Raw genomic sequence first — 16,098 nt, forward strand, 5'->3', positions numbered from 1 at the left:
TCATGCAGTGGTGTTAAAGAATGGTTAACGATGGTTGTTCAAGGGCTTAAAATGAGAAGTGTGAACGGCAAGACTTTCTTATGTTAGGTGCTTAATGATTTTATACATAGCTATGTCAAAATCCTCAGGAATATTCCCTATAGTGGTCTCATCTTAGATAAGACCTCACTTACCATGGCCCTTTCTCACAACTCTAAGCGTACTGGAAGTTGTTAAACATCCAAGAATATACTACAAGAAGGAAGACTTTCTTCTCTGGGTGTGTTTTATGGATGTCTTTGTGGTTTTTCTTCTTCCAAAGATAATTTCTTACCTACCAGTTTATAGACTAAAGCAGCTGGTTCACAGTTTTTTTTTTTTTTAATTATAAATTTATTTATTTATTTTAGTTTTGGCTGTGTTGGGTCTTTGCTGCACACGGGCTTTCTTTAATTGTGGCGAGCGGGAGCTACTCTTCATTGCAGTGGCTTCTCTTGTTGAGGAGCACTGGCTCTAGGCGCAATGGCTTCGGTAGTTGTGGCACGCGGGCTCAGTAGCTGTGGCTCACAGGCTCTAGAGCGCAGGCTCAGTAGCTGTGGCGCATGGGCTTAGCCGCTTCGCGGCGTGTGGGATCTTTCTGGACCAGGGCTTGAACCCGTGTACCCTGCCTTGGCAGGAGGATTCTTAACCACTGTGCCACCAGGGAAGCCCCTGGTTCACAGTTTTTAAAAAAGACTGTCAACAGTCTCTTCTCTGTTCACTCTGTTTTCTCCTTGGATGAGCTGATATATTCAGCTATCACCTCTGCTTATATTGATAATGTCCAAGTTTGTATTTCTGTTTTGTTTTTTCTTTGAGACCGGTATTCCTATGAGCATTATCTAATTCAAATCAAAGTTGATTACTTCTCTTTTTACTCTTCCTATAGACCACATCTTAGTTGGGGGGTTACCCTGTACCTAGCTGTATATGCCAGTAACCACCCAAGGAGTGGAGTATTATATGTGTCTTATGGGTTGAGTTTGTGAATAATGTTCAAAACTTCTATATTTTTGCTGATTTTCCATCTAGTTTTATACATTTAGAATGAGGAATTGAAATCTGCAGCTGTTAGTGTTGAATTATCTTCTTTCTATTCTGTCAGTTTTTGCTTCATGTATTTTGGACCTTTGTTAAGTGCATATATATTTATAAGTAATGTATACATTTATAATATTTATATTTTCCTGGTGTCATTTCCTTTGTATCGTTATGAAATGTCCCTCTTTGTCTCTAGCAACATTTCTTAAAGTCAGTTTTGTCTGATGATGTTGTGTTTTAGCTTTCCTATGTTTACTCTTTGCATAGTGTAGCTTTTTCCATTCTTTTCTTTCAACCTATTATATCTTTGAATCTAAGATATGTCTTTTGCAAACTGCATAAAATTAGATATTTTTTATCCAGTTTGACAATCTCTGCATTTTTTTTTTTTTTGTGGTACGTGGGCCTCTCACTGTTGTGGCCTCTCCCGTTGGCGGAGCACAAGCTCCGGACGTGCAGGCTCAGCGGCCATGGCTCACGGGCCTAGCCGCTCCGCGGCATGTGGGATCTTCCCGGACCGGGGCATGAACCCACGTCCCCTGCATCGGCAGGCGGACTCTCAACCACTGCGCCACCAGGGAAGCCCCAATCTCTGCCTTTTGATTGGAGTGTTTAGGACATTTATATTTAACGTAACTATTAATATGGTTGGATTTACTTTTGCCATTTTATTATTTTCTAATGTCTCCTTTTTGTGTTGTTGTTCCTCTGTACCACTTTCAGGGCTTTTTTTTGGGGGGGGGGAGGTGTTTTTTAACTGTATTTTTGGAGTTATTTTCTTAGTGGTTGCTTTGAGAATTACATCTGTATCTTCATTTACTGTATTCTTCTTCAGATTAATACTTAATTCCAACAATATACAGAAACAGTACCTCAGTATAGGAGAGCTCCATCTCCTCCCTCCTTTTTATGCTATTATTTTTATACATGTAACATCTGTGTATATTATAAATGTAGCAGTACAGTGTTATAATCATTGCTTTGTACAATCTTGTATTTTTTAAAAGAAGGTAAGAGAGAAGTAAAAATTATTTATATCAATAGAATCTTTTATGTTAACTTACATAGTTATCGCTTTTCATTGTCCGAATTTATTTTTGTGGATTTAAGTCACAGTATGGTGTCATTTCTTTTCAGCCTAAAGACTTTCCTTTATTATTTCTTGTAAAGCAGGTCTGCTACCAATGAAGTCTCTTAGTCACTGTTTATCTGTGAATTTTCTTTGTTCCCTCCCTCCCTCCCCCGCTCCACCTTCATTCTGAAAGAACAGTTCTGCTGGATATAGAATTCTTCCCCCACTTCCCCCCAGCCCTTTGAATATTATTCTACTACCTTCTGGCCTCCAGAGCTTTGGATGAAAAATCAACTGTTAATCTAATTGTGGTTTCCTTGTATGTAATGAGTTATTTTTCTTGTACTCCTTTCAGTATTTTTCTCTTTCACTTGTTTGACTATGATGTGTCTGTGTGGACCTCTGTTTATTTTACTTGAGATTCGTTGAGCTTCTTTGATGTGTGGAATAATGTTTTTCATCAAATTTAGAGGTTTTGAGCTATTATGTTTTAATACATCTTTTCTATCTTTTTCTTAATCTCTTTATGGGATTCCTGTTGCACACATGTTGGTATTCTTGATGTCCCATAAGTTTCTGAGGTCTGTTCATTTTTCTTTAATCTTTTTTATTCTTCAGATTGTGTAATTCCTATTGAGCTCTCATCATATTCACTGAATTTTTAAAAAATTTATTTACTTTATTTTTATTTTTGGTTGTATTAGGTCTTTGTTGCTGTGTGTGGGCTTTGTAGTTGTGGCGAGCAGGCTCTAGAGCGCAGGCTCAGTAGTTGTGGCGCATGGGCTTAGTTGCTCTGTGGCATGTGGGATCTTCCTGGACCAGCGCTCGAACCCGTGTCCCCTGCATTGGAAGGTGGATTCTTAACCACTGCACCACCAGGGAAGCCCCTCACTGATTCTTTATTCTTCCATCTTGAATCTGCTATTGAGCCTTTCTAGTGAATTTTTCCTTTCAAATGGAGAAAATGTCCATTTGGTTCTCTTTCAATGATTTGTCTTATTGAGGTTCTCTGTTTGTGGAATCATTGTCATCATACCTTCCTGTAATATTTTTAATAAATTTATTTATTTTATTTATTTATTTTTGGCTGCATTGGGTCTTCATTGCTGCGCATGGGCTTTCTCTGGTTGCAGCGAACGGGGGCTACTTTTTGTTGTGCGCGGGCTTCTCATTGCGGTGGTTTCTCTTGTTGTGGAGCACGGGCTCTAGGAGCATGGGCTTCAGTAGTTGCGGCACGCGGGCTCAGTTGCTCTGCGGCATGTGGGATCTTCCCGGACCAGGGCTCGAACCCATGTCCCCTGCATTGGCAGGTAGATTCTTAACCAATGTGCCACCAGGGAAGCCCCTTCCCTGTAATTTTTAAATCATATTTTTCTTTAGTTCTTTGAACATATTTGAAATAACTTTTGAAGCCTTTGTCTGCTAAGTCCAACATCTGGGGATACTCATTTTGCTAGTGACTTTTTTGTTTGCTTGTTTTTTAAGGCTGCACCACGCGGCTTGCAGGATCTCAGTGCCCCAACCAGGGATCAAATCCGGCCGGCAGTGAAAGCACTGAGTCCTAACCACTGGACCGCCAGGGAATTCCCTCTGTTGACTTTTTATCTCCAGTGTATGGGGCACATTTCCTGTTTCTTTGAAAGTCTCTTAATTTTTTGTTGAAAACTGGACATTTTAGATAATATTGTAGCAACTTTGGATTCTGATTGTTTTTCCCTTTGAAAATGTTGCTATTTCTTCATTTAGATAACTGGGGTAAATTTGGGAAATCTGTCTCTCCTGCAGTGTGTTGTTGCTTATGTCTCTGCTTTTTTGTTTTTTCCTGTTTAAAATTTTAAGCCTGGCCTTCTAGTGGTTGCTCTTGTCCTTTCTAGCATAGCTTATTGGCCAGCTAATGCTTGGGCAGAGTTGTGCTCAAACACCTAATTCCAGGAAGGATTTTTATTCTCTGCTGATGGATCTATATGTGGTTGGGGGAGTGCATTTTAAAGTTCAGGCCATTTTCTTTTTTTTTTTTTTTTTTTTTTTTTTGAAGACCAGGGCATGAACCTGTGTCCCCTGCATCGGCAGGCGGACTCTCAACCCCTGCGCCACCAGGGAAGCCCTGTAGTGGTCTTTTATTTGTTTCACTGCTATATATGCTCCTTCATTGTAGGAATTTACCACAATTAATTTTACCGTTCTGTTGTTAATAGATGTTTGGGTTTTGTTTTGTCTATCACAAAACAGTGCTTTCATGACACATATGTTTCTCTAGACAGTGTTTTTCAAGCTTCAGGTTGCCAACTATTAGTTGTGAAATCATTTTACTGAGTCATGAACAGCACCAAATTTTTTAACTATGTAGAATGGAAAAGAAAATATCTGAGTGCTTTACATAAGTTTTTTGTTTCATGAGTATCACAAGAAGCTCCAGACTCCTTAGTCACCCCGTTTCCTGCACTCTAATCTCCAGAAAGCACTGCACATTCCCTGTTCTGTTTCTTCCCCTCCGTCTTCAGCTTCCTTCCACTTTGGTTTTATCATCAGCAAAGTCACCAATATTCTCAATCTCCTCTCTGAATTTTCCCTTTATCTTCTGATACTAATAACAGTTTGGCTTTCCCCTGAGGGCACTGCTTCACCTTGCAAGGGGTGGCTGTGCTTTGTTTTTGTTTTTTAAAAAATATATTTTATTTATTTATTTTGGCTGTGTCAGGTCTTTGTTGTGGCATGCCGGATCATTAGTTGGCGGCATGTGAGCTGGGCACATGGACTTCTTAGTTGCAGCATGCATGTGGGGTCTAGTTCCCTGACCAGGGATTGAACCTGGGGCCCCTGCATTTGGAGAGTGGAGTCTTAACCACTGTGCCACCAGGGAAGTCCTGCCATTGACCCCTTTATATTGTGATGATTTTTGTTCCTTGCTTAGTGTCATTTTGTCCATTATTACTTTTGTCTTAATTCTTGGTCATTTCAATATACGCATCGATGCTTCCTCTGACACTGCCCACTCAGTTCCCGTGATGGTTTTGTTCTCTTCCCTACCTCAGCCACGTATTTCCATAGTCATACTCTAACCTATGTTTCTTGAACTGTCTGTTGTAAAGGGCCATTATATTTTTATTTACAATCCATCGTTGGTGGATTTTTTGGGTAAAATACAGTCAAAATCAGATACTAGGAAATCGAAATGCTCTTTGGTTGTCATGACAATATCAAATTGCTGTAAATTTCTAATCAGTTACTCTTAATTTCTACACTTCCCTCATTGCAGACAGTCATTCAAGGACAGCACTTTGAGTGCTATTTTAGATCTTGTTAGTTACCAGTAACTGCAACCCTTCTGTAATCTCAGTTTCATTCACAGTGCTCTTAGACTACCACCTTCTATCTTTCCAGTTCAGTGTATACCCTTACTGTGCTGGGATGTCCATTCTGTTGGTCCTAGCACATTTTCACTACCCCATACCTTCTTAATGTGATCATTTAAATCATATTCTTGTACACACTTGCTTTTTCTTGCTTTGTTCTAGTTGCTTGGTGAAACTACAGTTCAGGTTAAATCCAGTGTCTACCTCCTCTGCACTTGGACTTTATACAGCTGAACTTGAAAGGAGGAGACACATCCATGTATACCAGTTTCACTTTACATTCATGGCTATAGCCCTTAGAGTGGGCCCTTATTATTGTCTGGAAATCATATACTGTACTTGCCTAGTTTCTTCACTTTCTCACTATTGTTTCACACCTGGTCCTCTGATCAGCCTCACCACCATCTTACTCATCCTCACTCTTAACTGATGACCTTGCTTTCTACTTTCTTGAGAAACTTGTAGCCAGAAGAAAACTTCCACAGATTCCCATCATGTTTATCTTTGGGCCATGCAAGATTAGAATGACACCTTTTGTTTTCATGATAATTTTTGCGTTAAGGTCTCTTTTGCCTGTTAATCATACAGATAAATCAGCTGGGGGGAGTGGTTATATAATTTTCAGTTATTTTCCTTTAAACCTTTGTATGTCCTTACGTATGGGGGATGGACAGTAAACAATGACACAATTACTTAACTACAGTTATGCAAAGTGTCCTGAAGGAAAATAGGTGTGTAATATGTAGATAACAAGGATCTTATTAGTCTGTAAGGTACCCACGCTACCCCCAAGGAAGCAGTGTTTATTCTGATAACCTGCAAAGAGTAGCCAGCAAGAGGTCCGGCACAAAATGAGTGTGAAAGGCCAGAGATCTGAAAAAATTGTTTTTGTGACAGTTTTTGTAGCTAAAGAGAGCTGGGGTGTGAGTGGCCCAAGATGAAACTAGAGATGTGGACAGAGGTTTTGAGCAGGGAAGAACAATCACATTTTACCTCAAGTTTCTGTTAATGGTTTCTACATAGTTTAGAAATTGAGTATTGCGAATTCTTTTTCACCCTGTTTAAGTCATTGTATTTAGCAGTTTTATTCTTTGTCAGATTTTCTGTAACGTATGTTAAACCCTTTTCCATTTTTCACAAACCCCCAAACCTGCCTTATTTTTCACCTTGTGTTATGCTTTGCTGACCAAGAAGGAGGTCTGATATGATACAAACTCCCTCCAGATTTTCCCAGTAGCCTAATTTACTCTTATACTTACCACTTCCTTATCTCCTCAGAGCAGGCAGTGTACTGCTTCCTTACCATGGTTTAACTTTTCTTCCTGTCCCCAAATTCTTTTGTGTTACTTTCTTAATTATTACAGGACTAATAAAACAGTGCATTTTCATTGTCCAGAATTGACAGCCAGGTTTTGAAAATTATTGCATATGATTCTTTTTTTCTCTTTTTCCCTGTGTTGGGTCTTCGTTGCTGTGGCGGGCTTTCTCTAGTTGCGGCTAGTGGGGGCTACTCTTCATTGCGGAGCATGGGTTCTAGTCATGCAGGCTTCAGTAGTTGAGGCAAGCGGGCCCTGGAGTGTGTGGGCTTCAGCAGTTGTGGTGCGTGGGCTCAGTAGTTGTGGTGCATGGACTTTGGGGGGGCGCAGGCTTCAGTAGTTGTGCCTTGTGGGCTCTAGAGCTCAGACTCAGTAGTTGTGGCTCACGGGCTCTAGAGAGCTGGCACAGTAGTTGTGGTGCATGGGCTTAGTTGCTCCGCGGCCTGTGGGATCTTCCCGGACCAGGGATCGAACCCGTGTCCCCTGCATTGGCAGGCGGATTCATAACCACTGCGCCACCAGGGAAGTCTGCATATAATTCTTTTAAAGGGAGAGAGAAAAACATCAGATAAAGCTCAAGTTGCCTTTTTTTAAAAAAATTTATTTATTTTTGGCTGCATTGGGTCTTAGTTACCGCACGCAGGCTTTTCTCTAATTATGGCGAGCAGGGTACTACTCTTTGTTGTGGCACGCAGGCTTCTCACTGAGGTGGCTTCTCTTGCTGCGGAGCACAGGCTCTAGGTGCATGGGCTTCAGTAGTTGCGGCATGCGGGCTCAGTAGTTGTGGCTCGCGGGCTCCAGAGCGCAGACTCGGTAGCTGTGGCGCACGGGCCCGGTTGCTCCGCGGCATGTGGGATCTTCCCGGACCAGGGCTCGAACCCATGTACCCTGCATTGGCAGGCAGATTCTCAACCACTGCGCCACCAGGGAAGCCCTCAAGTTGCCTTTAACTACTCTCTCCTCTTGGTCAACCCCCACCCCCAACCTTATAGGACATTTAAAAAATACTTACAGAAAGTATGTGAAATCTTAAAAGAAATACTTTCTCATATAAACATGTCATATTTGCCTTGTAAAGGTATTGTTCTGCCTGTTCTATGGAGAATAGGTTGGTGGGTAGGAGCAAGACTGAATATAGAGAGACAGGAGTTGACTCTCAGTCATTCCATTGAAAAATAAGTGATGGAGGTTGTGTTTAGAGTGGTTGACAGTGGAGATAGAGAATAGTGGACAAGCTAGAAATCTAAGGATGTAGGATTGATAGGAATTAGTGATTGGTGGGATGCAATGAGTAAAGGAGAAAGCATTGTCAAGGATAACCCTCAGGTTTTTGGCATGAACAACTGAGATAATAGTGCTATTAACTGAGCTAGGGAAAGCTAGAGAAGGAGCAGAGTGGGGTAGTTCAAAGATTGGTGTAGTGAATTGATTGCCTTTGTGAATCTAAATGACGTCAAGTGGATATTTGAGTGGACTGGTATAGAACTCAGAGAAAGTCTAAGTTGGAGAAACAAAATCACTAGTATAGGGATGGTAGTGGAAACTGTGAGTGGAGAATAGATCACTTTGGTGGGTGGGAAGAAGACTTTGCCCAAGGACTAAACTACTGAGGGGTTTGGTAGAGCGTTAAGCCTACAAAGTAGGCTGAGAAAGAGCAGCCAGAAGAATAGGGTAACCTGGAAGCCGAAGAAAGACCGTTTAAGGAGGAGAAAGTGTGGTTAGGCATAGAATGCTGCTTATACATTCAGTAAGATGAAGGCCAGACTTTTGTCTGTTGGATTTAGAGATATGGGAGTCATCAATGACCCTGGTAAGAACTGTGTTACTGGTTTGATAGAAGCAGATATCAGGTGGGATTTGGTTGGAGAGGGAGTGTGAGAGGTAAGAAAATAGAGGAAGGGAGGTTAGACAACTCTCTTAGTAAGGTTGGCTGTGAAAGAAGAGAATAGTACCCGGAGGAGGAGATGTGAGGTTGAAGTAGTAGATAGAAGGAGGATTTTAAAAATTTTTTAATGAATGAGTGAATGAATGAATGGATGGTTTAGATGAATGTGAGAGGTTGATGAGTGCCAAGGAATAATCAGTAATGTAAGGTTCTAGGGAGATGAGGGGATGAGTTGTACTAACATTACATGTACACATATATACACAGAAGGGGATTGCCTTTAGATTGGAGGGAAGAACAGCATGGGAGGAAATGCTGTTCTAATAGGATAAATGCTATCTTGTATATTTCATACTCGAATGTAAATTCACTGTGAACATTAAATCAGAGGGTTGAGAGACTTTATCTCAAGGATGCAACTCCCATTTGATAGTTTTATCTTTTCTACTGCCAACTACATTTGACTACCTCTACCAGGAACATCCCACTTTTCCCCCGATCAAAAACAATATATGCAGTAAATAATCTGATTGTTTGGGAAGATTAATCTGTACTTCATTTTTATTCCGTTGCAGGGAGTTTTGTCAGAGCTTGTATTTCTATTTCCTGTGATTTTTTTTTTCTTGTGTTTTATGAATTACAACAAAATTCCACTATGGGGGGAAATTCTAATAGAATTCACTGACTAAATTTGACCCCAATAGTAGTTGGTGTCCTGAGCAGAAAAAAGTACAACTCCTTCTTTCTTCAGAAGACTTTTCAGTAGATTTTATGTTAGAAGGGAGTTTTGAATAGGTAATAACTTACCCGGGATACAGAATTCAAGAGGTACAAAACTATATACAGTAAAAAGTCTTTGACTCCTGTTCCTTCATTCACTCTCTTTCCTTGCCAAGGCAGCTGGTGTTACCATTTTCTTAAGTATCCTCCTAGAGATTTCTGTGCATCTATAGACAAACTGATATATAATTTTGTTCTTTATTTACACAAATGGTATAATGTATCTTTCTTGTTCATTTAACATTATGTGTTGGAAATTGCTCCATATTAGTATATGGAGAACCTTTTCATTCTTTTTTGCCACATAGTATGGGCATACCATGATGAGCTAACTGATGTCCTATTTATGGTTGATGCCAGTGTTTGTGATTGATATGGGCATATTTAATTGGTTTTGACTGCAATACTGGTTTCTTTTTTAGGCAGCAGAAGTCACTGTAAATCTCAACACTTAAATTTAAGGAAGTTGAAAGATAATTGATTGATGTGTCATATTGAAAGACATTGATAATTGTCATGTTTTCTTAAAGGAAAAACAGACTAGATGCGTTTGTGCTACCCACATTATTTAGTTGAAGAAATGAGTTTTAAGGATCATTTTAACAAATTTTTCATTCGAGTACATTTCTCAGATATTTCAGCTTTAAGAAAAATTTTATTCCAGAATATAACTTCATTCTCTACAAAAGAATCAACTCTTACGTTTATTCAGTTAGAAAATCTGTTTTATTCCTCATACCTGGGGATATTGCATATCTATTAATATTTTATTTCCTGTTTTTTTTTTTTTGTCAACATGCTTTATTTAAGACACTGGCAGTTTGTTGGTTTAACTTTTACTCCGTCTGTTGGCTTTCAGTGGTGTTGCATTCCTTTTGGAATGGTGTTTGGAATGATGTTTATGCTTATTTTCTTTCAGTTCAAAAATTAGTAATGGTACAAATATGGTTATGAAATAGACTACACATGGGATTAGGTTTTATTTCTCCCTTAATTTTATTTATTTGTTTATTTATTTATTGCTGCTTGGGTCTTCGTTGCTGCTCGCCGGCTTTCTCTAGTTGCGGCGATTGGGGGCTACTCTTCGTTGTGGTGCGCAGGCTTCTCACTGCGATGGCTTCTCTTGTTGCGGAGCACGGGCTCTAGGTGCACAGGCTTCAGTAGTTGTGGCTCGCGGGCTCTAGAGCGCAGGCTCAGTAGTTGTGGCACACGGGCTTAGTTGCTCCGCGGCATGTGGGATCTTCCCGGAGCAGGGCTCGAACCCGTGTCCCCTGCATTGGCATGCGGATTCTTAACCACTGAGCCACCAGGGAAGCTCCATGAGATTGTTTTTAACTTATAAATGTTTCCAGTGGCCATGAATGTTCTGGTTTTCATGAATGTGTTAAGGAAAATTCATCAGAATGCCTGTTTTATCAGCAGCTGAGAACAGGACCTGAAAAAAACCCCAGATATATAGAACATTTATGTTTATAGTAAGCAAAAAAGTAGGCTTGTCATGTTAGATCAATAAATAACTCCATTTTTCAGATATCTTCTAGTTGCTGTCTACCATATAGTGAACTATCAAGTAACTTGATGGAATGAAGTGACGGAGATGTCTTATTGTGCCTCACTGACATACCATCTAGCTTAATGTTTGTGTCTGTCTGTGACTTATGGCACATGATCATTGCCTTCTTTAACATCAGTTGTTCAGGGTGAGGTATTTACTTGCTTTGCACATTGTTAGCATCCTCTTAAAAAACCACTAGTTAATGAAGTTTGCACTGTATAGGTCACAACTCTTGTGGCTAAAGATTATGTCCTGTTTCTCTGTGATTAAGTGGAGTTGTAGGACACACAGTGGTGGAAAGATATTAGGTTCTAAAGTTAGCATAGGAGATGGAGAATGTGTGTAGGGGGTTTTCTTTTAACCCCCTTAAGTCATTCATAGAATAGAGAGTTTAGGTTTTTTGGGTTCACAAAGTAGTTAATCTGTATTTAGTGGCTATTGTTTATGAAACAAAACATATGTTTAAACATTAGACTCATCATATTCAGCATGAGGAGAGGTTTGTGGGAACTAGGAAGAACTGAGGAAACAGCAGATTCAGGTTTTTCATCTTAATGCCCCTCTAGAGCAACTCCTGTTGAGAGGAATGACAACTTTGATGCATGTAATTACTTTTGTTGCCCACTTGCCAAATGCACTTAATTGATGGTTTTTTTTCCCTTTAACATAAGTGTACATTTGATGTCACTCCACTGTAACTCACTCCCTTGCTTCCTTTCTTTGAGGATTTGAATGTAAAAGTAATCATTCCAGTTCACTTGTTGTAGACCAGTTTTTTTGGAGCATTCCTTTTCATTTAAAGTTTACATACTTGCTAACTATATCAAAGCTTTGAGGATCCTTTTCTTGAACAGTTTAAATAAAGTTTTAAAGTTGAAAATCCTTGTTTGGTTGCTTGCTGGTCTTGCAAGTTCAGTAATAGAAGATTAATATTGTGCCATTTTTAGTAGCTGTGTATGCCAGTATTTTGGTCGTATTAAGTCCTTTGAATCTGACTGTTGTTCAAGCAAATAATAGATACATGTATTTTAAAGGCCTATATGATGGTAACTTTTGCTGCCCACTTAGAAAGGTAGGAATGTTGTGTTGATTAAATTATCTGCCATTTCCGTTTATTGATTTTTGTGTGTTTTTGTACAGGTTGCTTTCCCGTTGCATCTTTGACATAGTTTCCTAGACTCTGCTCCATGATTTAACTTGAAAGTCTGAAATGAAGATGGAGGAGGCAGTGGGAAAAGTTGAAGAACTCATTGAGTCTGAAGTCCCACCAAAAACATCTGAACAAGAGACAGCTAAGGAGGAAGATGGATCTGTAGAACTGGAATCTCAAGTTCCGAAAGATGGTGTGGTGGATTCTACAGTTCTTTCTTCAATGCCCTGCTTGTTGATGGAACTGAGAAGGGACTCTTCTGAGTCTCAGTTGGCATCCACGGAGAGTGACAAGCCGACAACTGGTCGAGTTTATGAGAGTGACTCCTCTAACCACTGCATGCTTTCCCCTTCCTCTAGTGGTCACCTGGCCGATTCAGATACACTGTCTTCTGCAGAGGAGAATGAACCCTCCCAGGCAGAAACAGCGGTAGAAGGAGACCCTTCCGGAGTGTCTGGTGCCACAGTTGGGCGCAAGTCTCGCCGGTCCCGATCTGAAAGTGAAACATCCACCATGGCTGCCAAGAAAAACCGGCAATCCAGTGATAAACAGAATGGCCGAGTCGCCAAGGTTAAAGGTCATCGGAGCCAAAAGCACAAGGAGAGAATCAGGCTACTGAGGCAGAAACGGGAGGCTGCTGCACGAAAGAAATATAACCTGTTGCAGGACAGTAGTACCAGTGATAGTGACCTGACTTGTGACTCAAGCACGAGCTCATCAGATGATGATGAAGAAGTTTCAGGGAGCAGCAAGACAATCACTGCAGAGATACCAGGTAGAGGATGTTTTTTAAACTGACTGTAGAGCACCTGATGGCATTTCTCAGCTCTCAGGCTCAGTTAGATGAGTGACACTTGAAAAAATCCAGGAGACCTGCAGCTCTGTGTAAATTTGAAGACTGCAGTGTATTAACAAGACATGGCCAATTTAAAAACCTGTTCTGAGGTTTCCAGTGCACTTTAGCACAACAGCCAAAAAAAATACTTAATGATAGGGACAGGATTATTTTTAAGTAATGGAATTTCTCACAAGTCTCTTTCTCTGTAACACATTACCTGAATTCCCATCATTGCCTTTCTAGCACTACTTAGATTTAATACTCACTGTTCAGCATTATTACTAAGTACGTTTTCCTCAGGAATAGGCACCTTGCTTTATTATATAGCCACTGCACTCGAGCTTATGGTGTCTGAAATAACATGTTCTACCTTTCGTTAAAGGTTTCTAATAACTATTCCTCCTAAAACAGTAGTCTTATGTGTCCCCCGCCATTCAGTGCATGTTTAGCTAGTTGTCACTTGCATTGAAAGGAATGTTTTTTGCAAAATTTCCCCCTTAACGCCCCCAAGTTTAAAAAGTACAGAAAAATCTGCTGTTCCAGCTCTTATTGGTATAAGAGTCTGTAATTTATTACATGTTTGACACATCTGCTTTCTCCATATTACTACGTCTGGTACTGTGTATGTACTACAAAGGCAGTCTTGAGATTTCATAGTGGAAGAAAGGTGAGGTCTGAATGGTTCTTGGGTGAATTCTCATTATTGAAGAGACTCGATTAGGAACATTCTGTAAAGTACATGGCATTTAATAGATCATGACAGCATTATTTGTTGCTACGTTAAAGGGGGAAGTTTTGGTTTTCAAAGTTTTATGGGTGACTGTTTTTTCCTCCTAGTTTTCTGAAATGTTTCTGTTTCTATATGTCAGCATATTGCTGCTATACAAAGAATATTTCAAGATAAATCATATTGGGTTAATTAAACCTATAGCTAACCAAACTTACAGAAACTCAGTAATAATGATTTTTTAGGTGTTCAACTTAAAATAAAAGCATCATCCATATAGTGTATTAAATATGAGTTTTTAACCATCGTTGGAAATGCTTAGTTTTAATATCTATTGAATTCCTTTGGTAGTTCTTTATGTTAAAATTACTGGGGGAGGGGATTTAATTGAAGCTCATCAGATGACTGCATGAGAGAAGCAAACTTTGGGGTTGTTCTAGGCAGGTTCTAGGTGTATTTCAGATTTACATTTAATATTTTAAAGAAAGCTATATTAACACCTATACAATTGTTTATGCATTCTTATGTCCTGTTCTAAGCTATTAATCAGGATCATGATGGATCTCTTGATATAGTGCTTACTTAATTCCACTCACTAAATAGATTTTTATGTAACTGCTCAATACTTTGTCTTTTTATGGAAAGGGAGAAGGTGGGTGAACAAAGTGCTCTTTGAAGATAGACCCCATTGTAGAGGTGGCATGAAAAATATCTTCGTGGGCATTCTCCCTATTTGGCTTAAATAGGTTAGGTGTGCTTTGTTCATATTTTCCAAACCTCTTTGCTAATTGACTACCTTGACCAGTGTCTAAAACTTCTAAAACATCAGTCTTCTGTTTCTTGTCTATTCTGAATTGTATACTAACCAAAACACCAAATTATCTGAATCTGTAATTTAGTTTCTATTGTGCACACCACTTAATAAGTTGGTGGATTTTGAAAATATGAAGAGTTTTCTAAGGTAATCATGGAGAATCAAATGGGAGGTAAGCTGTAGGGCCACTGTATATGACTGCCTAGGCTGTGCACCACAGAGTTACAGAAGGTGCTGTACACATAAGCAGCTGTGAGTGGTCTTTCCTGGAATTATGCAAAGCAAAGGTAGAACAACCTAAGTTTAAATATTAGGAAGTTCATTTCAATTATCCACATTGTTACACCCGAAAAATTTTGACATTTTTCATTGCTGATGTCATAATTATGTATACCTCAGTTTCTTGAATCAGATTATAACTTTGGGGCAGGGGGGATACACTCTACCTTATAGCAGGGCAGTTGTTGAAAAGTTGTATAGATTGTAAAGATAGGATAAATTGTGAACTGACTTATAAGATGAGTGCAACACCATGGACATTCAGGTGAACTTAAACTGGATGTACCTAACAGCAAATCTCTTGGAATTTGAAATTTGAATCCAGCTGTTTATACGGAATGGAAACCAAGAGGAAAAGTAAAAACTGAGATTCTTGCTATATGCTTTCATCAAGGTACAACTAATTTAGTAATTCAGAATTGCTGTATTTATAAACTATTTTTGGCAGCAGCTTAAACATTGAAGGAATTATGCTAAATATTCACTTATGCCAAACAGTTGAACAATTAATGCATTTTCTTTTAAAGAGTGGAAATAATTAATGCTGCAGACTTATATAGTGCATGGTGATGATTAATAATTGAGTTTGATATTTGGACAGTAGATGTTTATGAAGTGGTTTTGTTGTTGTTGCTTTAGTTAACAGTTAACTGACAGGCAGCTTAGTATCCACACTAGATCATTCTTTCCTTGAAGTTTTTGAAACTATATTGCTCTTTTATGAATCTGGAGGTATCATATCAAGATAATTCTGGCACTTCTTTCATTTGGGGGACTTAGAGATGAGCAAAAATAGAGTATTTTGTAGTGCATATTAATGTGAAAATACTATGTGGTAGTCTTGAGTATTCAAGGCTTTTGTTGAGTGTCTCATTTATAGGTGATATTTTTGTATTATTAATCTTTGTACTTTATTATTAGAGCATTATTTCTTCGGGGGTTGGGGGGGGTCAGTTTTTCTGTAAAATCACTTTGAGACTAGAGCTGTAAAGTCTGCTCTTTGCAGGGATTTTTTTTTTTTTTGGGCCATGACACACGGCTTGTGGGATCTTGGTTCCCCGACCAGGGATTGAACCTGGGCCCTCAGCATTGAAAACTCAGAGCCTTAACAATTGGACTGCCAGGGAATTCCCTGCAGGGAATTTTGATTTTAGTGAATGTGAATAAGTCTGTGACATCAGACTTCAATTCAAAAATTCTCTGAACAGACCAGCTTACATGCATCATTGTAGGTGGGCAGCAGGGAAGAGTCTTTCCAGTGACCGTTGTT

At 39.4% G+C, this 16,098-nt stretch overlaps 1 protein-coding gene across 3 annotated transcripts in view; it reads left to right on the forward strand.

Moving 5' to 3' along the window:
• The window catches only part of ARK2N (arkadia (RNF111) N-terminal like PKA signaling regulator 2N), an 81,749-nt gene that overhangs the window by 19,974 nt on the left and 45,677 nt on the right, over window positions 1-16,098 (forward strand). For all 3 annotated transcript variants that reach the window (XM_024734683.1, XM_024734681.1, XM_024734680.1), the window contains exon 2: window positions 12,161-12,945. In XM_024734683.1, coding sequence (XP_024590451.1) covers window positions 12,231-12,945 — 715 coding nt within the window. In that variant the 5' untranslated portion in view covers window positions 12,161-12,230. The remainder of the gene's footprint in view (window positions 1-12,160; window positions 12,946-16,098) is intronic.

Source organism: Neophocaena asiaeorientalis, unplaced genomic scaffold (assembly GCF_003031525.2).
Source record: "Neophocaena asiaeorientalis asiaeorientalis breed wild unplaced genomic scaffold, Neophocaena_asiaeorientalis_V1.1 scaffold322, whole genome shotgun sequence".
Taxonomy (NCBI): Eukaryota; Metazoa; Chordata; class Mammalia; order Artiodactyla; family Phocoenidae; genus Neophocaena; species Neophocaena asiaeorientalis.